The sequence below is a fragment of the Scaptodrosophila lebanonensis genome, unplaced genomic scaffold, assembly GCF_003285725.1.
Source record: "Scaptodrosophila lebanonensis strain 11010-0011.00,11010-0021.00 unplaced genomic scaffold, SlebRS2 tig00000409-arrow-arrow-pilon, whole genome shotgun sequence".
NCBI lineage: Eukaryota > Metazoa > Arthropoda > Insecta > Diptera > Drosophilidae > Scaptodrosophila > Scaptodrosophila lebanonensis.
Genome location: NW_022060676.1, coordinates 3,508 through 24,868, shown reverse-complemented (window position 1 = coordinate 24,868; position 21,361 = coordinate 3,508). Strand labels below are relative to the sequence as shown.

Here is a 21,361-nt window from a genome sequence, read left to right as displayed (position 1 = left end):
GTCCAATTTATTTTAGCATTCATTCAAAAGAAGTTAAACTTGCTTTAATAATTTGTTAAGTATTTAAGATTTTATATTATCATTTCTGGACCCATTATAAGTTGTTAACGAATTTCCAAGGAGTCATAAAAAAATGGAGTTTGATAACTTACAAGTACTAACAAATGTATTAACAAAACTAGAAAGAGTTAGTTATTAAATAAATAATAAATTCCGAGTTTTAAACGTGTTTTGTTATGTTATAAGTAGTTTCGCATGTTTGTCTAAATAGCAGGAAAATCCATTGCTCTATTTAATTCAAGTGCTTTATTTTGTATTTTGAAAAATATAACAATATACAAGTATATATTTAAGTAAAAAATTTATTAAATAAATAACAAAATTGACATTTTTTTGGGAAAATCATATTTTATTTATTTGTTTGAATACCAGTAATAACCATTAAATCTTATACTATATAACGTGTGTTTCGCATTCAGAAAAAACAATCGATTTTCTTGTCTAAATAGCAGGACAATCCATTGCTCTATTTAATACAAGTGGTTTATTTTGTATTTTGAAAAATATAACAATATACAAGTATTTATTTAAGTAAAAAATGTATTAAATAAATAACAAATTTTACATTTTTTTGGGAAAATCTTATTTTATTTATTTGTTTGAATACCAGTAACAACCATTAAATCGTATATAACGTGTGTTTAGTATTCAGAAAAAACAATCGATTTTCTCAATGTATATTTCTTTTAATTGAGAAAATGATAATCGCAATAGCATGATTTAATTTACTTGATGAATGAAAAATACATATACAAGTATATGACTTCATATTTATATATTTGCATTGTTATGTGAAATGCCAGGCATTTGTGTAAATAATGGAATAAATGTAAATAATCATAATATAAAACGAAAAATGCTGTATACCAAGCAATAGTTAATCTCTTTGTTAGCTATTTGTGGTCCTGAAAAGGACCGATTATTGATTTTATAATTTGGAAAATGAAGCGCTGAAATTTCAACTTATGCACGTTCACCACGAATACGTCTGGCCAATTGAATGTCCTTGGGCATGATTGTAACACGCTTGGCATGAATTGCGCACAAATTTGTATCTTCAAAAAGACCAACCAGATAGGCTTCGCTAGCTTCCTGTAATGCCATTACCGCTGAACTTTGGAATCGCAAATCAGTTTTAAAGTCCTGAGCTATCTCACGAACCAAACGCTGGAATGGCAGTTTGCGAATCAATAGCTCAGTGCTTTTCTGGTAGCGGCGGATCTCACGAAGTGCAACTGTACCGGGGCGATAACGATGTGGCTTTTTTACACCACCGGTGGCTGGTGCACTTTTACGAGCAGCTTTGGTAGCCAGCTGCTTGCGAGGCGCTTTGCCACCGGTCGATTTTCGGGCAGTTTGCTTGGTGCGAGCCATTATACAAGTATTTATTCCGTACTAATCTACTACACTGTATACACTGTCACTGATGAAAACACAATATTCGTATTGCTTGCTTTGCGCCTTCTTTATATAGAAATTTGGCCGCACAATGCGATTGGTGGTTGTTTGAACGAGATGTGCGAAAGAGAGATAGGAAGATTATCCGACTCGCTCGTGTTTTCGTGTTATTTTTGTATAAATACGAGCGTATGTGGCCGCAACAGCGTTAGTTTCGTTGTGAATTTTGTGCAGTTAAAGTAAATTAGTGAAAAATGACTGGTCGTGGTAAAGGTGGCAAAGGCTTGGGCAAGGGTGGCGCAAAACGTCATCGCAAAGTATTGCGTGATAACATTCAGGGTATCACAAAGCCAGCTATCCGTCGTTTGGCTCGACGTGGCGGTGTAAAACGCATCTCTGGCTTAATTTATGAAGAGACCCGTGGTGTGCTCAAGGTGTTTTTGGAGAATGTTATTCGTGATGCTGTCACCTATACGGAACATGCCAAAAGGAAAACAGTCACAGCTATGGATGTTGTATATGCATTAAAAAGACAAGGCCGCACCCTTTACGGTTTCGGCGGTTAAGAAGTTACATTTGCCCAAATGTGCAAATAAAGAAAACAATCGGTCCTTTTCAGGACCACAACATATATTTTTAAAAGAGAAAAATATTCAAATCATACTTTTATTTTACAAAAAGCTGTACAATCGATACTCTTCATTTATATTTTCATAATATATTGAACCTTTTCAGGACCACAACATATTTTTTTAAAAGAGAAAAATATTCAACTCATACTTTTATTTTACATACGCATATTTAAAAAAACAAACATATTGTACAGCTTACATTCCATCCATTTATATTTTCATAATTTAGGAGTAAAATATGGCAAACGTTGGCAGTGTTAAAAATTCGAGTATAAATACTTGCACTCAAGTAATTATTATACGTATTGACCAAATTCAAAAGGGATAAAAAATACTTTCGAATTAAAAATATATAATACGCATTATATACATACAAGTAGTATATTCTACGGTTCATGACATGCTGCCCGACCAAATGCTAAGCCTTCATATTTATACTTTATTCAAATTCACGTTGTATGATGATGAATTAAAATCTCTTCTGAATTAAATTGGTCGTCCTGAAAAGGACGGTTGGTTTTATATACAGTATTGTTTTTATTTATTAAAGGTTGCCGCCAATTTAAGCCTTCTTTTCGGTCTTTTTAGGTAAAAGCACCGCCTGGATGTTAGGTAGAACACCACCCTGAGCAATGGTTACGCCCGAGAGGAGCTTGTTTAACTCCTCGTCATTACGAATAGCCAGTTGCAGGTGACGTGGAATTATGCGCGTCTTTTTATTATCGCGTGCTGCATTGCCAGCCAACTCCAGAACTTCAGCGGCTAAATATTCCATAACAGCAGCCAGGTAAACAGGAGCGCCGGCACCAACACGTTCAGCATAGTTACCCTTGCGAAGCAGGCGGTGGATACGGCCAACTGGGAATTGAAGGCCAGCTCGATTCGAACGCGACTTTGCCTTTCCCTTTACTTTACCACCTTTACCACGACCAGACATTTTCTATTTTTTTTTTTTTTTATTTCACAAATACACTTCTCACTGGCTCACTGGCTCACACACAAATGTTGATGTCCGACCAAGTGTTAGGCCTTTATATTTATACTTTTTTAAGCATCATATACGCTCTGCTAAGGGTTGGACGGCTTCTTATAAGTTAAACCTGAAGGCGATGTTAAACAAAAATATACAAATATGTAGCAATTCAGTGGTAGAAAAATATTGCTAAAGCAACTGTGAAGTGTTGTGTTATTTTAACTCAAGTGAATTAAATTAATCTGAAGTGAAAAATGCCGCCAAAGACCAGTGGAAAGGCAGCGAAAAAGGCTGGTAAAGCCCAGAAAAATATAACCAAGAACGACAAGAAGAAGAAGCGCAAGAGGAAGGAGAGTTATGCCATCTACATATACAAAGTTCTGAAGCAGGTTCATCCTGATACAGGCATTTCATCGAAGGCAATGAGCATCATGAACAGTTTTGTGAATGACATTTTCGAGCGCATTGCTGCTGAAGCTTCCCGTTTGGCCCACTATAATAAACGATCGACAATAACGAGTCGCGAAATCCAAACGGCAGTCCGCCTACTTCTGCCCGGTGAATTGGCTAAGCACGCCGTAAGTGAAGGCACCAAAGCCGTTACCAAGTACACCAGCTCAAAGTAAATGTCTGATCGCCCGCTTCATAGCAGCAACAACGTTCCAAAAGGCCCTTTTCAGGGCCATCAAATTTTTCATAAGCAGAGTTAATAATTTTCATACATTTCTTTTAAATAAAATTTACATGGCACCCCTTTACTGTGATAAAAAACAAAATCTATTATAATGGGCGAACATATATATTAATATAACTATTTTGGTCAATATTTATAAACAAACTATTTTTACAAATCATATCGTTCACCTATATGATATGCAGTTCTTATTGCTTGAAATCGACTGAAACAAAACAATTTTTAGTCACCCATTTTTATGAGAATCGTGGAGGAGGACCGGACCGTATACAATTCCATTGTATTTGCATCAGCTAAGTTTATCGTAATTTGCTTCGAAAAATGATTAAATTATTTATTAATTTTATTAATATACGTTTTTTTTTTAAACTTTTGTGCTCAAAGTGAAACATTTTTCAATTCTCATTATTTTTGTTACAAAATTAACTAACAAATTATGGTCTAAAACCCTTTGTAACAGTTTTAAACAAAAATTGTTAAATTTTTCATACATATACTTGTACACCTAGAAGTAATAACAAATATATTAACAAAATTAGAAAAAGATAAGATTATTTGAAACCATTTAAATCACATTTGAAAATTATTTTTTCTCTTTCTTAGTTGTTTGTAGCCCTGAAAAGGGCTTTGTTTCAAATGAATTTTTATATTTGCATATACAAAATTTCACATATGCATTCATTTCTTGACTACTGCTGTCTTTGCCTTTTTGGCGGAAGCTGCAGCCTTTGGTTTTTTCGGTGCCGATGCTGTCTTCTTTGGCTTGGCACTAGTAGTAGTAGTTTTGGCCTTTGGAGTTTTTGGTTTTACAGCACTCGATTTAGGCTTCGATGTAGTTGATTTTGCCTTAACTGTACCACTTTTCTTTGCGTCTTTTGCCTTTGCCTTCTCCTTTGTCTTTTTCTCGGCAGTCTTTTTAGTGGCAACAGATTTTTTAACTTTAGATTTCTTGTCACCGGCTGCAGAGGCCTTCTTGGCGACGCCGCTCGACTTCTTTTTAGCTGCTCCAGATGGTGCAACTTTTTTCTTACTTTTCTCGACGGAACTGACTTTTGGCTTTGGCTCTTTTTTAGCGGCCGCAGATAATTTAAACGAACCAGATGCGCCTTTGCCTTTTGTTTGGATGAGTTTTCCATTTGCAACAGCTGACTTCAAATATTTCTTAATGAACGGGGCCAATTTCTGGGCATCGCATTTATATGTGGCACTAATGTACTTTTTAATTGCCAAAAGTGATGACCCACCGCGCTCCTTCAAATTCTTGATTGACGCGTCGACCATTTGCTGGGTTGGCGGATGTGATGGTGGAGCTGTAGCTTTTTTCGATTTGGCGGCAGTTGCCTTCTTGACAGTGACCTTTTTCTCCGCTTGTGCAATGGCAATCGGAGAGGCGGCCGATGTAACAGCAACGATAGAATCAGACATTTCTTTTAACTTCACTTTCACACTTGTAAAATTATAAAACGGTTTGCTTTCAGAAATTTTACGAATTTTTAGTCACCCATTTTTATGAGAATCGTGGAGGAGGGCGGTATACAAATGAATGTGGCATTGGTCGTTCTCGACAGCTAAGTTTATGGCAATCTAAAAGGTAATTTGCTTCGAAAAATGATTAGATGTAAAAAAAATCATTTGAAATGCAATTTAATAATATCTATAAGCTTGACAGAGTTTAATAAACTTAAGTTTGTGTTGATACTTTTGTGAGTTCATTTTTAAATGGCACTCAAAGTGAAACATTATTCTTTAATGGTCAATAATTTTGCTTACAAAATGAATTTATTATAAGAAATTATGCTATAAAATCATTTGTAACGGGTTTTAAACAAAATTTAAACAATTTTGTATACAAATCTAAACGAATGATTTATTAAAATGCAAAAAAATATATTTATTGAATGCTTTCAAAGTAGCCCTACCTTGCATAAAACGACCATCGGAGTAGCATATAGCATTCAAACAAATTACCAAATATAGTTTAAGAATATAGTTTTAAAAGTCCAATTTATTTTAGCATTCATTCAAAAGAAGTTAAACTTGCTTTAATAATTTGTTAAGTATTTAAGATTTTATATTATCATTTCTGGACCCATTATAAGTTGTTAACGAATTTCCAAGGAGTCATAAAAAAATGGAGTTTGATAACTTACAAGTACTAACAAATGTATTAACAAAACTAGAAAGAGTTAGTTATTAAATAAATAATAAATTCCGAGTTTTAAACGTGTTTTGTTATGTTATAAGTAGTTTCGCATGTTTGTCTAAATAGCAGGAAAATCCATTGCTCTATTTAATTCAAGTGCTTTATTTTGTATTTTGAAAAATATAACAATATACAAGTATATATTTAAGTAAAAAATTTATTAAATAAATAACAAAATTGACATTTTTTTGGGAAAATCATATTTTATTTATTTGTTTGAATACCAGTAATAACCATTAAATCTTATACTATATAACGTGTGTTTCGCATTCAGAAAAAACAATCGATTTTCTTGTCTAAATAGCAGGACAATCCATTGCTCTATTTAATACAAGTGGTTTATTTTGTATTTTGAAAAATATAACAATATACAAGTATTTATTTAAGTAAAAAATGTATTAAATAAATAACAAATTTTACATTTTTTTGGGAAAATCTTATTTTATTTATTTGTTTGAATACCAGTAACAACCATTAAATCGTATATAACGTGTGTTTAGTATTCAGAAAAAACAATCGATTTTCTCAATGTATATTTCTTTTAATTGAGAAAATGATAATCGCAATAGCATGATTTAATTTACTTGATGAATGAAAAATACATATACAAGTATATGACTTCATATTTATATATTTGCATTGTTATGTGAAATGCCAGGCATTTGTGTAAATAATGGAATAAATGTAAATAATCATAATATAAAACGAAAAATGCTGTATACCAAGCAATAGTTAATCTCTTTGTTAGCTATTTGTGGTCCTGAAAAGGACCGATTATTGATTTTATAATTTGGAAAATGAAGCGCTGAAATTTCAACTTATGCACGTTCACCACGAATACGTCTGGCCAATTGAATGTCCTTGGGCATGATTGTAACACGCTTGGCATGAATTGCGCACAAATTTGTATCTTCAAAAAGACCAACCAGATAGGCTTCGCTAGCTTCCTGTAATGCCATTACCGCTGAACTTTGGAATCGCAAATCAGTTTTAAAGTCCTGAGCTATCTCACGAACCAAACGCTGGAATGGCAGTTTGCGAATCAATAGCTCAGTGCTTTTCTGGTAGCGGCGGATCTCACGAAGTGCAACTGTACCGGGGCGATAACGATGTGGCTTTTTTACACCACCGGTGGCTGGTGCACTTTTACGAGCAGCTTTGGTAGCCAGCTGCTTGCGAGGCGCTTTGCCACCGGTCGATTTTCGGGCAGTTTGCTTGGTGCGAGCCATTATACAAGTATTTATTCCGTACTAATCTACTACACTGTATACACTGTCACTGATGAAAACACAATATTCGTATTGCTTGCTTTGCGCCTTCTTTATATAGAAATTTGGCCGCACAATGCGATTGGTGGTTGTTTGAACGAGATGTGCGAAAGAGAGATAGGAAGATTATCCGACTCGCTCGTGTTTTCGTGTTATTTTTGTATAAATACGAGCGTATGTGGCCGCAACAGCGTTAGTTTCGTTGTGAATTTTGTGCAGTTAAAGTAAATTAGTGAAAAATGACTGGTCGTGGTAAAGGTGGCAAAGGCTTGGGCAAGGGTGGCGCAAAACGTCATCGCAAAGTATTGCGTGATAACATTCAGGGTATCACAAAGCCAGCTATCCGTCGTTTGGCTCGACGTGGCGGTGTAAAACGCATCTCTGGCTTAATTTATGAAGAGACCCGTGGTGTGCTCAAGGTGTTTTTGGAGAATGTTATTCGTGATGCTGTCACCTATACGGAACATGCCAAAAGGAAAACAGTCACAGCTATGGATGTTGTATATGCATTAAAAAGACAAGGCCGCACCCTTTACGGTTTCGGCGGTTAAGAAGTTACATTTGCCCAAATGTGCAAATAAAGAAAACAATCGGTCCTTTTCAGGACCACAACATATATTTTTAAAAGAGAAAAATATTCAAATCATACTTTTATTTTACAAAAAGCTGTACAATCGATACTCTTCATTTATATTTTCATAATATATTGAACCTTTTCAGGACCACAACATATTTTTTTAAAAGAGAAAAATATTCAACTCATACTTTTATTTTACATACGCATATTTAAAAAAACAAACATATTGTACAGCTTACATTCCATCCATTTATATTTTCATAATTTAGGAGTAAAATATGGCAAACGTTGGCAGTGTTAAAAATTCGAGTATAAATACTTGCACTCAAGTAATTATTATACGTATTGACCAAATTCAAAAGGGATAAAAAATACTTTCGAATTAAAAATATATAATACGCATTATATACATACAAGTAGTATATTCTACGGTTCATGACATGCTGCCCGACCAAATGCTAAGCCTTCATATTTATACTTTATTCAAATTCACGTTGTATGATGATGAATTAAAATCTCTTCTGAATTAAATTGGTCGTCCTGAAAAGGACGGTTGGTTTTATATACAGTATTGTTTTTATTTATTAAAGGTTGCCGCCAATTTAAGCCTTCTTTTCGGTCTTTTTAGGTAAAAGCACCGCCTGGATGTTAGGTAGAACACCACCCTGAGCAATGGTTACGCCCGAGAGGAGCTTGTTTAACTCCTCGTCATTACGAATAGCCAGTTGCAGGTGACGTGGAATTATGCGCGTCTTTTTATTATCGCGTGCTGCATTGCCAGCCAACTCCAGAACTTCAGCGGCTAAATATTCCATAACAGCAGCCAGGTAAACAGGAGCGCCGGCACCAACACGTTCAGCATAGTTACCCTTGCGAAGCAGGCGGTGGATACGGCCAACTGGGAATTGAAGGCCAGCTCGATTCGAACGCGACTTTGCCTTTCCCTTTACTTTACCACCTTTACCACGACCAGACATTTTCTATTTTTTTTTTTTTTTATTTCACAAATACACTTCTCACTGGCTCACTGGCTCACACACAAATGTTGATGTCCGACCAAGTGTTAGGCCTTTATATTTATACTTTTTTAAGCATCATATACGCTCTGCTAAGGGTTGGACGGCTTCTTATAAGTTAAACCTGAAGGCGATGTTAAACAAAAATATACAAATATGTAGCAATTCAGTGGTAGAAAAATATTGCTAAAGCAACTGTGAAGTGTTGTGTTATTTTAACTCAAGTGAATTAAATTAATCTGAAGTGAAAAATGCCGCCAAAGACCAGTGGAAAGGCAGCGAAAAAGGCTGGTAAAGCCCAGAAAAATATAACCAAGAACGACAAGAAGAAGAAGCGCAAGAGGAAGGAGAGTTATGCCATCTACATATACAAAGTTCTGAAGCAGGTTCATCCTGATACAGGCATTTCATCGAAGGCAATGAGCATCATGAACAGTTTTGTGAATGACATTTTCGAGCGCATTGCTGCTGAAGCTTCCCGTTTGGCCCACTATAATAAACGATCGACAATAACGAGTCGCGAAATCCAAACGGCAGTCCGCCTACTTCTGCCCGGTGAATTGGCTAAGCACGCCGTAAGTGAAGGCACCAAAGCCGTTACCAAGTACACCAGCTCAAAGTAAATGTCTGATCGCCCGCTTCATAGCAGCAACAACGTTCCAAAAGGCCCTTTTCAGGGCCATCAAATTTTTCATAAGCAGAGTTAATAATTTTCATACATTTCTTTTAAATAAAATTTACATGGCACCCCTTTACTGTGATAAAAAACAAAATCTATTATAATGGGCGAACATATATATTAATATAACTATTTTGGTCAATATTTATAAACAAACTATTTTTACAAATCATATCGTTCACCTATATGATATGCAGTTCTTATTGCTTGAAATCGACTGAAACAAAACAATTTTTAGTCACCCATTTTTATGAGAATCGTGGAGGAGGACCGGACCGTATACAATTCCATTGTATTTGCATCAGCTAAGTTTATCGTAATTTGCTTCGAAAAATGATTAAATTATTTATTAATTTTATTAATATACGTTTTTTTTTTAAACTTTTGTGCTCAAAGTGAAACATTTTTCAATTCTCATTATTTTTGTTACAAAATTAACTAACAAATTATGGTCTAAAACCCTTTGTAACAGTTTTAAACAAAAATTGTTAAATTTTTCATACATATACTTGTACACCTAGAAGTAATAACAAATATATTAACAAAATTAGAAAAAGATAAGATTATTTGAAACCATTTAAATCACATTTGAAAATTATTTTTTCTCTTTCTTAGTTGTTTGTAGCCCTGAAAAGGGCTTTGTTTCAAATGAATTTTTATATTTGCATATACAAAATTTCACATATGCATTCATTTCTTGACTACTGCTGTCTTTGCCTTTTTGGCGGAAGCTGCAGCCTTTGGTTTTTTCGGTGCCGATGCTGTCTTCTTTGGCTTGGCACTAGTAGTAGTAGTTTTGGCCTTTGGAGTTTTTGGTTTTACAGCACTCGATTTAGGCTTCGATGTAGTTGATTTTGCCTTAACTGTACCACTTTTCTTTGCGTCTTTTGCCTTTGCCTTCTCCTTTGTCTTTTTCTCGGCAGTCTTTTTAGTGGCAACAGATTTTTTAACTTTAGATTTCTTGTCACCGGCTGCAGAGGCCTTCTTGGCGACGCCGCTCGACTTCTTTTTAGCTGCTCCAGATGGTGCAACTTTTTTCTTACTTTTCTCGACGGAACTGACTTTTGGCTTTGGCTCTTTTTTAGCGGCCGCAGATAATTTAAACGAACCAGATGCGCCTTTGCCTTTTGTTTGGATGAGTTTTCCATTTGCAACAGCTGACTTCAAATATTTCTTAATGAACGGGGCCAATTTCTGGGCATCGCATTTATATGTGGCACTAATGTACTTTTTAATTGCCAAAAGTGATGACCCACCGCGCTCCTTCAAATTCTTGATTGACGCGTCGACCATTTGCTGGGTTGGCGGATGTGATGGTGGAGCTGTAGCTTTTTTCGATTTGGCGGCAGTTGCCTTCTTGACAGTGACCTTTTTCTCCGCTTGTGCAATGGCAATCGGAGAGGCGGCCGATGTAACAGCAACGATAGAATCAGACATTTCTTTTAACTTCACTTTCACACTTGTAAAATTATAAAACGGTTTGCTTTCAGAAATTTTACGAATTTTTAGTCACCCATTTTTATGAGAATCGTGGAGGAGGGCGGTATACAAATGAATGTGGCATTGGTCGTTCTCGACAGCTAAGTTTATGGCAATCTAAAAGGTAATTTGCTTCGAAAAATGATTAGATGTAAAAAAAATCATTTGAAATGCAATTTAATAATATCTATAAGCTTGACAGAGTTTAATAAACTTAAGTTTGTGTTGATACTTTTGTGAGTTCATTTTTAAATGGCACTCAAAGTGAAACATTATTCTTTAATGGTCAATAATTTTGCTTACAAAATGAATTTATTATAAGAAATTATGCTATAAAATCATTTGTAACGGGTTTTAAACAAAATTTAAACAATTTTGTATACAAATCTAAACGAATGATTTATTAAAATGCAAAAAAATATATTTATTGAATGCTTTCAAAGTAGCCCTACCTTGCATAAAACGACCATCGGAGTAGCATATAGCATTCAAACAAATTACCAAATATAGTTTAAGAATATAGTTTTAAAAGTCCAATTTATTTTAGCATTCATTCAAAAGAAGTTAAACTTGCTTTAATAATTTGTTAAGTATTTAAGATTTTATATTATCATTTCTGGACCCATTATAAGTTGTTAACGAATTTCCAAGGAGTCATAAAAAAATGGAGTTTGATAACTTACAAGTACTAACAAATGTATTAACAAAACTAGAAAGAGTTAGTTATTAAATAAATAATAAATTCCGAGTTTTAAACGTGTTTTGTTATGTTATAAGTAGTTTCGCATGTTTGTCTAAATAGCAGGAAAATCCATTGCTCTATTTAATTCAAGTGCTTTATTTTGTATTTTGAAAAATATAACAATATACAAGTATATATTTAAGTAAAAAATTTATTAAATAAATAACAAAATTGACATTTTTTTGGGAAAATCATATTTTATTTATTTGTTTGAATACCAGTAATAACCATTAAATCTTATACTATATAACGTGTGTTTCGCATTCAGAAAAAACAATCGATTTTCTTGTCTAAATAGCAGGACAATCCATTGCTCTATTTAATACAAGTGGTTTATTTTGTATTTTGAAAAATATAACAATATACAAGTATTTATTTAAGTAAAAAATGTATTAAATAAATAACAAATTTTACATTTTTTTGGGAAAATCTTATTTTATTTATTTGTTTGAATACCAGTAACAACCATTAAATCGTATATAACGTGTGTTTAGTATTCAGAAAAAACAATCGATTTTCTCAATGTATATTTCTTTTAATTGAGAAAATGATAATCGCAATAGCATGATTTAATTTACTTGATGAATGAAAAATACATATACAAGTATATGACTTCATATTTATATATTTGCATTGTTATGTGAAATGCCAGGCATTTGTGTAAATAATGGAATAAATGTAAATAATCATAATATAAAACGAAAAATGCTGTATACCAAGCAATAGTTAATCTCTTTGTTAGCTATTTGTGGTCCTGAAAAGGACCGATTATTGATTTTATAATTTGGAAAATGAAGCGCTGAAATTTCAACTTATGCACGTTCACCACGAATACGTCTGGCCAATTGAATGTCCTTGGGCATGATTGTAACACGCTTGGCATGAATTGCGCACAAATTTGTATCTTCAAAAAGACCAACCAGATAGGCTTCGCTAGCTTCCTGTAATGCCATTACCGCTGAACTTTGGAATCGCAAATCAGTTTTAAAGTCCTGAGCTATCTCACGAACCAAACGCTGGAATGGCAGTTTGCGAATCAATAGCTCAGTGCTTTTCTGGTAGCGGCGGATCTCACGAAGTGCAACTGTACCGGGGCGATAACGATGTGGCTTTTTTACACCACCGGTGGCTGGTGCACTTTTACGAGCAGCTTTGGTAGCCAGCTGCTTGCGAGGCGCTTTGCCACCGGTCGATTTTCGGGCAGTTTGCTTGGTGCGAGCCATTATACAAGTATTTATTCCGTACTAATCTACTACACTGTATACACTGTCACTGATGAAAACACAATATTCGTATTGCTTGCTTTGCGCCTTCTTTATATAGAAATTTGGCCGCACAATGCGATTGGTGGTTGTTTGAACGAGATGTGCGAAAGAGAGATAGGAAGATTATCCGACTCGCTCGTGTTTTCGTGTTATTTTTGTATAAATACGAGCGTATGTGGCCGCAACAGCGTTAGTTTCGTTGTGAATTTTGTGCAGTTAAAGTAAATTAGTGAAAAATGACTGGTCGTGGTAAAGGTGGCAAAGGCTTGGGCAAGGGTGGCGCAAAACGTCATCGCAAAGTATTGCGTGATAACATTCAGGGTATCACAAAGCCAGCTATCCGTCGTTTGGCTCGACGTGGCGGTGTAAAACGCATCTCTGGCTTAATTTATGAAGAGACCCGTGGTGTGCTCAAGGTGTTTTTGGAGAATGTTATTCGTGATGCTGTCACCTATACGGAACATGCCAAAAGGAAAACAGTCACAGCTATGGATGTTGTATATGCATTAAAAAGACAAGGCCGCACCCTTTACGGTTTCGGCGGTTAAGAAGTTACATTTGCCCAAATGTGCAAATAAAGAAAACAATCGGTCCTTTTCAGGACCACAACATATATTTTTAAAAGAGAAAAATATTCAAATCATACTTTTATTTTACAAAAAGCTGTACAATCGATACTCTTCATTTATATTTTCATAATATATTGAACCTTTTCAGGACCACAACATATTTTTTTAAAAGAGAAAAATATTCAACTCATACTTTTATTTTACATACGCATATTTAAAAAAACAAACATATTGTACAGCTTACATTCCATCCATTTATATTTTCATAATTTAGGAGTAAAATATGGCAAACGTTGGCAGTGTTAAAAATTCGAGTATAAATACTTGCACTCAAGTAATTATTATACGTATTGACCAAATTCAAAAGGGATAAAAAATACTTTCGAATTAAAAATATATAATACGCATTATATACATACAAGTAGTATATTCTACGGTTCATGACATGCTGCCCGACCAAATGCTAAGCCTTCATATTTATACTTTATTCAAATTCACGTTGTATGATGATGAATTAAAATCTCTTCTGAATTAAATTGGTCGTCCTGAAAAGGACGGTTGGTTTTATATACAGTATTGTTTTTATTTATTAAAGGTTGCCGCCAATTTAAGCCTTCTTTTCGGTCTTTTTAGGTAAAAGCACCGCCTGGATGTTAGGTAGAACACCACCCTGAGCAATGGTTACGCCCGAGAGGAGCTTGTTTAACTCCTCGTCATTACGAATAGCCAGTTGCAGGTGACGTGGAATTATGCGCGTCTTTTTATTATCGCGTGCTGCATTGCCAGCCAACTCCAGAACTTCAGCGGCTAAATATTCCATAACAGCAGCCAGGTAAACAGGAGCGCCGGCACCAACACGTTCAGCATAGTTACCCTTGCGAAGCAGGCGGTGGATACGGCCAACTGGGAATTGAAGGCCAGCTCGATTCGAACGCGACTTTGCCTTTCCCTTTACTTTACCACCTTTACCACGACCAGACATTTTCTATTTTTTTTTTTTTATTTCACAAATACACTTCTCACTGGCTCACTGGCTCACACACAAATGTTGATGTCCGACCAAGTGTTAGGCCTTTATATTTATACTTTTTTAAGCATCATATACGCTCTGCTAAGGGTTGGACGGCTTCTTATAAGTTAAACCTGAAGGCGATGTTAAACAAAAATATACAAATATGTAGCAATTCAGTGGTAGAAAAATATTGCTAAAGCAACTGTGAAGTGTTGTGTTATTTTAACTCAAGTGAATTAAATTAATCTGAAGTGAAAAATGCCGCCAAAGACCAGTGGAAAGGCAGCGAAAAAGGCTGGTAAAGCCCAGAAAAATATAACCAAGAACGACAAGAAGAAGAAGCGCAAGAGGAAGGAGAGTTATGCCATCTACATATACAAAGTTCTGAAGCAGGTTCATCCTGATACAGGCATTTCATCGAAGGCAATGAGCATCATGAACAGTTTTGTGAATGACATTTTCGAGCGCATTGCTGCTGAAGCTTCCCGTTTGGCCCACTATAATAAACGATCGACAATAACGAGTCGCGAAATCCAAACGGCAGTCCGCCTACTTCTGCCCGGTGAATTGGCTAAGCACGCCGTAAGTGAAGGCACCAAAGCCGTTACCAAGTACACCAGCTCAAAGTAAATGTCTGATCGCCCGCTTCATAGCAGCAACAACGTTCCAAAAGGCCCTTTTCAGGGCCATCAAATTTTTCATAAGCAGAGTTAATAATTTTCATACATTTCTTTTAAATAAAATTTACATGGCACCCCTTTACTGTGATAAAAAACAAAATCTATTATAATGGGCGAACATATATATTAATATAACTATTTTGGTCAATATTTATAAACAAACTATTTTTACAAATCATATCGTTCACCTATATGATATGCAGTTCTTATTGCTTGAAATCGACTGAAACAAAACAATTTTTAGTCACCCATTTTTATGAGAATCGTGGAGGAGGACCGGACCGTATACAATTCCATTGTATTTGCATCAGCTAAGTTTATCGTAATTTGCTTCGAAAAATGATTAAATTATTTATTAATTTTATTAATATACGTTTTTTTTTAAACTTTTGTGCTCAAAGTGAAACATTTTTCAATTCTCATTATTTTTGTTACAAAATTAACTAACAAATTATGGTCTAAAACCCTTTGTAACAGTTTTAAACAAAAATTGTTAAATTTTTCATACATATACTTGTACACCTAGAAGTAATAACAAATATATTAACAAAATTAGAAAAAGATAAGATTATTTGAAACCATTTAAATCACATTTGAAAATTATTTTTTCTCTTTCTTAGTTGTTTGTAGCCCTGAAAAGGGCTTTGTTTCAAATGAATTTTTATATTTGCATATACAAAATTTCACATATGCATTCATTTCTTGACTACTGCTGTCTTTGCCTTTTTGGCGGAAGCTGCAGCCTTTGGTTTTTTCGGTGCCGATGCTGTCTTCTTTGGCTTGGCACTAGTAGTAGTAGTTTTGGCCTTTGGAGTTTTTGGTTTTACAGCACTCGATTTAGGCTTCGATGTAGTTGATTTTGCCTTAACTGTACCACTTTTCTTTGCGTCTTTTGCCTTTGCCTTCTCCTTTGTCTTTTTCTCGGCAGTCTTTTTAGTGGCAACAGATTTTTTAACTTTAGATTTCTTGTCACCGGCTGCAGAGGCCTTCTTGGCGACGCCGCTCGACTTCTTTTTAGCTGCTCCAGATGGTGCAACTTTTTTCTTACTTTTCTCGACGGAACTGACTTTTGGCTTTGGCTCTTTTTTAGCGGCCGCAGATAATTTAAACGAACCAGATGCGCCTTTGCCTTTTGTTTGGATGAGTTTTCCATTTGCAACAGCTGACTTCAAATATTTCTTAATGAACGGGGCCAATTTCTGGGCATCGCATTTATATGTGGCACTAATGTACTTTTTAATTGCCAAAAGTGATGACCCACCGCGCTCCTTCAAATTCTTGATTGACGCGTCGACCATTTGCTGGGTTGGCGGATGTGATGGTGGAGCTGTAGCTTTTTTCGATTTGGCGGCAGTTGCCTTCTTGACAGTGACCTTTTTCTCCGCTTGTGCAATGGCAATCGGAGAGGCGGCCGATGTAACAGCAACGATAGAATCAGACATTTCTTTTAACTTCACTTTCACACTTGTAAAATTATAAAACGGTTTGCTTTCAGAAATTTTACGAATTTTTAGTCACCCATTTTTATGAGAATCGTGGAGGAGGGCGGTATACAAATGAATGTGGCATTGGTCGTTCTCGACAGCTAAGTTTATGGCAATCTAAAAGGTAATTTGCTTCGAAAAATGATTAGATGTAAAAAAAATCATTTGAAATGCAATTTAATAATATCTATAAGCTTGACAGAGTTTAATAAACTTAAGTTTGTGTTGATACTTTTGTGAGTTCATTTTTAAATGGCACTCAAAGTGAAACATTATTCTTTAATGGTCAATAATTTTGCTTACAAAATGAATTTATTATAAGAAATTATGCTATAAAATCATTTGTAACGGGTTTTAAACAAAATTTAAACAATTTTGTATACAAATCTAAACGAATGATTTATTAAAATGCAAAAAAATATATTTATTGAATGCTTTCAAAGTAGCCCTACCTTGCATAAAACGACCATCGGAGTAGCATATAGCATTCAAACAAATTACCAAATATAGTTTAAGAATATAGTTTTAAAAGTCCAATTTATTTTAGCATTCATTCAAAAGAAGTTAAACTTGCTTTAATAATTTGTTAAGTATTTAAGATTTTATATTATCATTTCTGGACCCATTATAAGTTGTTAACGAATTTCCAAGGAGTCATAAAAAAATGGAGTTTGATAACTTACAAGTACTAACAAATGTATTAACAAAACTAGAAAGAGTTAGTTATTAAATAAATAATAAATTCCGAGTTTTAAACGTGTTTTGTTATGTTATAAGTAGTTTCGCATGTTTGTCTAAATAGCAGGAAAATCCATTGCTCTATTTAATTCAAGTGCTTTATTTTGTATTTTGAAAAATATAACAATATACAAGTATATATTTAAGTAAAAAATTTATTAAATAAATAACAAAATTGACATTTTTTTGGGAAAATCATATTTTATTTATTTGTTTGAATACCAGTAATAACCATTAAATCTTATACTATATAACGTGTGTTTCGCATTCAGAAAAAACAATCGATTTTCTTGTCTAAATAGCAGGACAATCCATTGCTCTATTTAATACAAGTGGTTTATTTTGTATTTTGAAAAATATAACAATATACAAGTATTTATTTAAGTAAAAAATGTATTAAATAAATAACAAATTTTACATTTTTTTGGGAAAATCTTATTTTATTTATTTGTTTGAATACCAGTAACAACCATTAAATCGTATATAACGTGTGTTTAGTATTCAGAAAAAACAATCGATTTTCTCAATGTATATTTCTTTTAATTGAGAAAATGATAATCGCAATAGCATGATTTAATTTACTTGATGAATGAAAAATACATATACAAGTATATGACTTCATATTTATATATTTGCATTGTTATGTGAAATGCCAGGCATTTGTGTAAATAATGGAATAAATGTAAATAATCATAATATAAAACGAAAAATGCTGTATACCAAGCAATAGTTAATCTCTTTGTTAGCTATTTGTGGTCCTGAAAAGGACCGATTATTGATTTTATAATTTGGAAAATGAAGCGCTGAAATTTCAACTTATGCACGTTCACCACGAATACGTCTGGCCAATTGAATGTCCTTGGGCATGATTGTAACACGCTTGGCATGAATTGCGCACAAATTTGTATCTTCAAAAAGACCAACCAGATAGGCTTCGCTAGCTTCCTGTAATGCCATTACCGCTGAACTTTGGAATCGCAAATCAGTTTTAAAGTCCTGAGCTATCTCACGAACCAAACGCTGGAATGGCAGTTTGCGAATCAATAGCTCAGTGCTTTTTTGGTAGCGGCGGATCTCACGAAGTGCAACTGTACCGGGGCGATAACGATGTGGCTTTTTTACACCACCGGTGGCTGGTGCACTTTTACGAGCAGCTTTGGTAGCCAGCTGCTTGCGAGGCGCTTTGCCACCGGTCGATTTTCGGGCAGTTTGCTTGGTGCGAGCCATTATACAAGTATTTATTCCGTACTAATCTACTACACTGTATACACTGTCACTGATGAAAACACAATATTCGTATTGCTTGCTTTGCGCCTTCTTTATATAGAAATTTGGCCGCACAATGCGATTGGTGGTTGTTTGAACGAGATGTGCGAAAGAGAGATAGGAAGATTATCCGACTCGCTCGTGTTTTCGTGTTATTTTTGTATAAATACGAGCGTATGTGGCCGCAACAGCGTTAGTTTCGTTGTGAATTTTGTGCAGTTAAAGTGAATTAGTGAGAAATGACTGGTCGTGGTAAAGGTGGCAAAGGCTTGGGCAAGGGTGGCGCAAAACGTCATCGCAAAGTATTGCGTGATAACATTCAGGGTATCACAAAGCCAGCTATCCGTCGTTTGGCTCGACGTGGCGGTGTAAAACGCATCTCTGGCTTAATTTATGAAGAGACCCGTGGTGTGCTCAAGGTGTTTTTGGAGAATGTTATTCGTGATGCTGTCACCTATACGGAACATGCCAAAAGGAAAACAGTCACAGCTATGGATGTTGTATATGCATTAAAAAGACAAGGCCGCACCCTTTACGGTTTCGGCGGTTAAGAAGTTACATTTGCCCAAATGTGCAAATAAAGAAAACAATCGGTCCTTTTCAGGACCACAACATATATTTTTAAAAGAGAAAAATATTCAAATCATACTTTTATTTTACAAAAAGCTGTACAATCGATACTCTTCATTTATATTTTCATAATATATTGAACCTTTTCAGGACCACAACATATTTTTTTAAAAGAGAAAAATATTCAACTCATACTTTTATTTTACATACGCATATTTAAAAAAACAAACATATTGTACAGCTTACATTCCATCCATTTATATTTTCATAATTTAGGAGTAAAATATGGCAAACGTTGGCAGTGTTAAAAATTCGAGTATAAATACTTGCACTCAAGTAATTATTATACGTATTGACCAAATTCAAAAGGGATAAAAAATACTTTCGAATTAAAAATATATAATACGCATTATATACATACAAGTAGTATATTCTACGGTTCATGACATGCTGCCCGACCAAATGCTAAGCCTTCATATTTATACTTTATTCAAATTCACGTTGTATGATGATGAATTAAAATCTCTTCTGAATTAAATTGGTCGTCCTGAAAAGGACGGTTGGTTTTATATACAGTATTGTTTTTATTTATTAAAGGTTGCCGCCAATTTAAGCCTTCTTTTCGGTCTTTTTAGGTAAAAGCACCGCCTGGATGTTAGGTAGAACACCACCCTGAGCAATGGTTACGCCCGAGAGGAGCTTGTTTAACTCCTCGTCATTACGAATAGCCAGTTGCAGGTGACGTGGAATTATGCGCGTCTTTTTATTATCGCGTGCTGCATTGCCAGCCAACTCCAGAACTTCAGCGGCTAAATATTCCATAACAGCAGCCAGGTAAACAGGAGCGCCGGCACCAACACGTTCAGCATAGTTACCCTTGCGAAGCAGGCGGTGGATACGGCCAACTGGGAATTGAAGGCCAGCTCGATTCGAACGCGACTTTGCCTTTCCCTTTACTTTACCACCTTTACCACGACCAGACATTTTCTATTTTTTTTTTTTTTATTTCACAAATACACTTCTCACTGGCTCACTGGCTCACACACAAATGTTGATGTCCGACCAAGTGTTAGGCCTTTATATTTATACTTTTTTAAGCATCATATACGCTCTGCTAAGGGTTGGACGGCTTCTTATAAGTTAAACCTGAAGGCGATGTTAAACAAAAATATACAAATATGTAGCAATTCAGTGGTAGAAAAATATTGCTAAAGCAACTGTGAAGTGTTGTGTTATTTTAACTCAAGTGAATTAAATTAATCTGAAGTGAAAAATGCCGCCAAAGACCAGTGGAAAGGCAGCGAAAAAGGCTGGTAAAGCCCAGAAAAATATAACCAAGAACGACAAGAAGAAGAAGCGCAAGAGGAAGGAGAGTTATGCCATCTACATATACAAAGTTCTGAAGCAGGTTCATCCTGATACAGGCATTTCATCGAAGGCAATGAGCATCATGAACAGTTTTGTGAATGACATTTTCGAGCGCATTGCTGCTGAAGCTTCCCGTTTGGCCCACTATAATAAACGATCGACAATAACGAGTCGCGAAATCCAAACGGCAGTCCGCCTACTTCTGCCCGGTGAATTGGCTAAGCACGCCGTAAGTGAAGGCACCAAAGCCGTTACCAAGTACACCAGCTCAAAGTAAATGTCTGATCGCCCGCTTCATAGCAGCAACAACGTTCCAAAAGGCCCTTTTCAGGGCCATCAAATTTTTCATAAGCAGAGTTAATAATTTTCATACATTTCTTTTAAATAAAATTTACATGGCACCCCTTTACTGTGATAAAAAACAAATCTATTATAATGGGCGAACATATATATTAATATAACTATTTTGGTCAATATTTATAAACAAACTATTTTTACAAATCATATCGTTCACCTATATGATATGCAGTTCTTATTGCTTGAAATCGACTGAAACAAAACAATTTTTAGTCACCCATTTTTATGAGAATCGTGGAGGAGGACCGGACCGTATACAATTCCATTGTATTTGCATCAGCTAAGTTTATCGTAATTTGCTTCGAAAAATGATTAAATTATTTATTAATTT

At 34.9% G+C, this 21,361-nt stretch overlaps 17 protein-coding genes across 17 annotated transcripts; 6 read left to right on the top strand and 11 right to left on the bottom strand.

The window, feature by feature from the left end:
- Positions 1 to 966: 966 nt before the first annotated feature.
- LOC115630277 (histone H3) lies at positions 967 to 1,465 on the bottom strand. Its single transcript, XM_030526812.1, has one exon. It carries the CDS (start codon positions 1,432 to 1,434, stop codon positions 1,024 to 1,026), a length of 411 nt encoding a protein of 136 aa, XP_030382672.1. The 5' UTR covers positions 1,435 to 1,465; the 3' UTR covers positions 967 to 1,023.
- Positions 1,466 to 1,665: 200 nt separating this feature from the next.
- LOC115630260 lies at positions 1,666 to 7,832 on the top strand. Its single transcript, XM_030526794.1, has 3 exons — positions 1,666 to 2,019; positions 3,469 to 3,685; positions 7,467 to 7,832. The coding sequence occupies exons 1-3, from the start codon at positions 1,713 to 1,715 to the stop codon at positions 7,777 to 7,779; spliced, it is 837 nt and encodes a 278-aa protein (XP_030382654.1). The 5' UTR covers positions 1,666 to 1,712; the 3' UTR covers positions 7,780 to 7,832.
- LOC115630279 (histone H2A) lies at positions 2,582 to 3,048 on the bottom strand. The gene has a single exon (XM_030526814.1). It carries the CDS (start codon positions 3,025 to 3,027, stop codon positions 2,653 to 2,655), a length of 375 nt encoding a protein of 124 aa, XP_030382674.1. The 5' UTR covers positions 3,028 to 3,048; the 3' UTR covers positions 2,582 to 2,652.
- On the top strand, positions 3,250 to 3,744 carry LOC115630282 (histone H2B). The gene has a single exon (XM_030526818.1). The coding sequence runs from the start codon at positions 3,318 to 3,320 to the stop codon at positions 3,687 to 3,689; it is 372 nt and encodes a 123-aa protein (XP_030382678.1). The 5' UTR covers positions 3,250 to 3,317; the 3' UTR covers positions 3,690 to 3,744.
- Positions 4,368 to 5,206, bottom strand: LOC115630271 (histone H1-like). The gene has a single exon (XM_030526805.1). The coding sequence runs from the start codon at positions 5,180 to 5,182 to the stop codon at positions 4,436 to 4,438; it is 747 nt and encodes a 248-aa protein (XP_030382665.1). The 5' UTR covers positions 5,183 to 5,206; the 3' UTR covers positions 4,368 to 4,435.
- On the bottom strand, positions 6,722 to 7,220 carry LOC115630276 (histone H3). The gene has a single exon (XM_030526811.1). The coding sequence runs from the start codon at positions 7,187 to 7,189 to the stop codon at positions 6,779 to 6,781; it is 411 nt and encodes a 136-aa protein (XP_030382671.1). The 5' UTR covers positions 7,190 to 7,220; the 3' UTR covers positions 6,722 to 6,778.
- Positions 7,833 to 8,336: 504 nt separating the features above from the next.
- LOC115630278 (histone H2A) lies at positions 8,337 to 8,806 on the bottom strand. The gene has a single exon (XM_030526813.1). It carries the CDS (start codon positions 8,780 to 8,782, stop codon positions 8,408 to 8,410), a length of 375 nt encoding a protein of 124 aa, XP_030382673.1. The 5' UTR covers positions 8,783 to 8,806; the 3' UTR covers positions 8,337 to 8,407.
- Positions 8,807 to 9,004: 198 nt separating this feature from the next.
- LOC115630284 (histone H2B) lies at positions 9,005 to 9,499 on the top strand. The gene has a single exon (XM_030526820.1). The coding sequence runs from the start codon at positions 9,073 to 9,075 to the stop codon at positions 9,442 to 9,444; it is 372 nt and encodes a 123-aa protein (XP_030382680.1). The 5' UTR covers positions 9,005 to 9,072; the 3' UTR covers positions 9,445 to 9,499.
- A 623-nt stretch (positions 9,500 to 10,122) lies between these two features.
- LOC115630273 (histone H1-like) lies at positions 10,123 to 10,961 on the bottom strand. The gene has a single exon (XM_030526807.1). It carries the CDS (start codon positions 10,935 to 10,937, stop codon positions 10,191 to 10,193), a length of 747 nt encoding a protein of 248 aa, XP_030382667.1. The 5' UTR covers positions 10,938 to 10,961; the 3' UTR covers positions 10,123 to 10,190.
- A 1,515-nt stretch (positions 10,962 to 12,476) lies between these two features.
- On the bottom strand, positions 12,477 to 12,975 carry LOC115630275 (histone H3). Its single transcript, XM_030526810.1, has one exon. It carries the CDS (start codon positions 12,942 to 12,944, stop codon positions 12,534 to 12,536), a length of 411 nt encoding a protein of 136 aa, XP_030382670.1. The 5' UTR covers positions 12,945 to 12,975; the 3' UTR covers positions 12,477 to 12,533.
- A 200-nt stretch (positions 12,976 to 13,175) lies between these two features.
- LOC115630299 (histone H4-like) lies at positions 13,176 to 19,339 on the top strand. The gene is made up of 2 exons (XM_030526837.1): positions 13,176 to 13,529; positions 18,973 to 19,339. Exons 1-2 carry the CDS (start codon positions 13,223 to 13,225, stop codon positions 19,284 to 19,286), a joined length of 621 nt encoding a protein of 206 aa, XP_030382697.1. The 5' UTR covers positions 13,176 to 13,222; the 3' UTR covers positions 19,287 to 19,339.
- Positions 14,092 to 14,567, bottom strand: LOC115630281 (histone H2A). The gene has a single exon (XM_030526817.1). The coding sequence runs from the start codon at positions 14,535 to 14,537 to the stop codon at positions 14,163 to 14,165; it is 375 nt and encodes a 124-aa protein (XP_030382677.1). The 5' UTR covers positions 14,538 to 14,567; the 3' UTR covers positions 14,092 to 14,162.
- LOC115630283 (histone H2B) lies at positions 14,758 to 15,252 on the top strand. Its single transcript, XM_030526819.1, has one exon. It carries the CDS (start codon positions 14,826 to 14,828, stop codon positions 15,195 to 15,197), a length of 372 nt encoding a protein of 123 aa, XP_030382679.1. The 5' UTR covers positions 14,758 to 14,825; the 3' UTR covers positions 15,198 to 15,252.
- On the bottom strand, positions 15,875 to 16,713 carry LOC115630272 (histone H1-like). The gene has a single exon (XM_030526806.1). It carries the CDS (start codon positions 16,687 to 16,689, stop codon positions 15,943 to 15,945), a length of 747 nt encoding a protein of 248 aa, XP_030382666.1. The 5' UTR covers positions 16,690 to 16,713; the 3' UTR covers positions 15,875 to 15,942.
- Positions 18,229 to 18,727, bottom strand: LOC115630274 (histone H3). The gene has a single exon (XM_030526809.1). It carries the CDS (start codon positions 18,694 to 18,696, stop codon positions 18,286 to 18,288), a length of 411 nt encoding a protein of 136 aa, XP_030382669.1. The 5' UTR covers positions 18,697 to 18,727; the 3' UTR covers positions 18,229 to 18,285.
- Positions 19,340 to 19,843: 504 nt separating the features above from the next.
- LOC115630280 (histone H2A) lies at positions 19,844 to 20,309 on the bottom strand. The gene has a single exon (XM_030526816.1). The coding sequence runs from the start codon at positions 20,287 to 20,289 to the stop codon at positions 19,915 to 19,917; it is 375 nt and encodes a 124-aa protein (XP_030382676.1). The 5' UTR covers positions 20,290 to 20,309; the 3' UTR covers positions 19,844 to 19,914.
- A 202-nt stretch (positions 20,310 to 20,511) lies between these two features.
- On the top strand, positions 20,512 to 21,005 carry LOC115630285 (histone H2B). Its single transcript, XM_030526821.1, has one exon. It carries the CDS (start codon positions 20,579 to 20,581, stop codon positions 20,948 to 20,950), a length of 372 nt encoding a protein of 123 aa, XP_030382681.1. The 5' UTR covers positions 20,512 to 20,578; the 3' UTR covers positions 20,951 to 21,005.
- The last annotated feature ends 356 nt before the right edge of the window (positions 21,006 to 21,361 follow it).

Bases quoted from the DNA above. Each gene is read 5' to 3' on its own strand.
- LOC115630277 (XM_030526812.1), bottom strand. From the start codon at position 1,434: ATGGCTCGCACCAAGCAAACTGCCCGAAAATCGACCGGTGGCAAAGCG.
- LOC115630260 (XM_030526794.1), top strand. From the start codon at position 1,713: ATGACTGGTCGTGGTAAAGGTGGCAAAGGCTTGGGCAAGGGTGGCGCA. The intron at 2,020-3,468 runs GTTAAGAAGTTA...ATCCTGATACAG, and splicing joins CACCCTTTACGGTTTCGGCG to GCATTTCATCGAAGGCAATG. The intron at 3,686-7,466 runs GTAAATGTCTGA...AAATTAGTGAAA, and splicing joins ACCAAGTACACCAGCTCAAA to AATGACTGGTCGTGGTAAAG.
- LOC115630279 (XM_030526814.1), bottom strand. From the start codon at position 3,027: ATGTCTGGTCGTGGTAAAGGTGGTAAAGTAAAGGGAAAGGCAAAGTCG.
- LOC115630282 (XM_030526818.1), top strand. From the start codon at position 3,318: ATGCCGCCAAAGACCAGTGGAAAGGCAGCGAAAAAGGCTGGTAAAGCC.
- LOC115630271 (XM_030526805.1), bottom strand. From the start codon at position 5,182: ATGTCTGATTCTATCGTTGCTGTTACATCGGCCGCCTCTCCGATTGCC.
- LOC115630276 (XM_030526811.1), bottom strand. From the start codon at position 7,189: ATGGCTCGCACCAAGCAAACTGCCCGAAAATCGACCGGTGGCAAAGCG.
- LOC115630278 (XM_030526813.1), bottom strand. From the start codon at position 8,782: ATGTCTGGTCGTGGTAAAGGTGGTAAAGTAAAGGGAAAGGCAAAGTCG.
- LOC115630284 (XM_030526820.1), top strand. From the start codon at position 9,073: ATGCCGCCAAAGACCAGTGGAAAGGCAGCGAAAAAGGCTGGTAAAGCC.
- LOC115630273 (XM_030526807.1), bottom strand. From the start codon at position 10,937: ATGTCTGATTCTATCGTTGCTGTTACATCGGCCGCCTCTCCGATTGCC.
- LOC115630275 (XM_030526810.1), bottom strand. From the start codon at position 12,944: ATGGCTCGCACCAAGCAAACTGCCCGAAAATCGACCGGTGGCAAAGCG.
- LOC115630299 (XM_030526837.1), top strand. From the start codon at position 13,223: ATGACTGGTCGTGGTAAAGGTGGCAAAGGCTTGGGCAAGGGTGGCGCA. The intron at 13,530-18,972 runs GTTAAGAAGTTA...TGAATTAGTGAG, and splicing joins CACCCTTTACGGTTTCGGCG to AAATGACTGGTCGTGGTAAA.
- LOC115630281 (XM_030526817.1), bottom strand. From the start codon at position 14,537: ATGTCTGGTCGTGGTAAAGGTGGTAAAGTAAAGGGAAAGGCAAAGTCG.
- LOC115630283 (XM_030526819.1), top strand. From the start codon at position 14,826: ATGCCGCCAAAGACCAGTGGAAAGGCAGCGAAAAAGGCTGGTAAAGCC.
- LOC115630272 (XM_030526806.1), bottom strand. From the start codon at position 16,689: ATGTCTGATTCTATCGTTGCTGTTACATCGGCCGCCTCTCCGATTGCC.
- LOC115630274 (XM_030526809.1), bottom strand. From the start codon at position 18,696: ATGGCTCGCACCAAGCAAACTGCCCGAAAATCGACCGGTGGCAAAGCG.
- LOC115630280 (XM_030526816.1), bottom strand. From the start codon at position 20,289: ATGTCTGGTCGTGGTAAAGGTGGTAAAGTAAAGGGAAAGGCAAAGTCG.
- LOC115630285 (XM_030526821.1), top strand. From the start codon at position 20,579: ATGCCGCCAAAGACCAGTGGAAAGGCAGCGAAAAAGGCTGGTAAAGCC.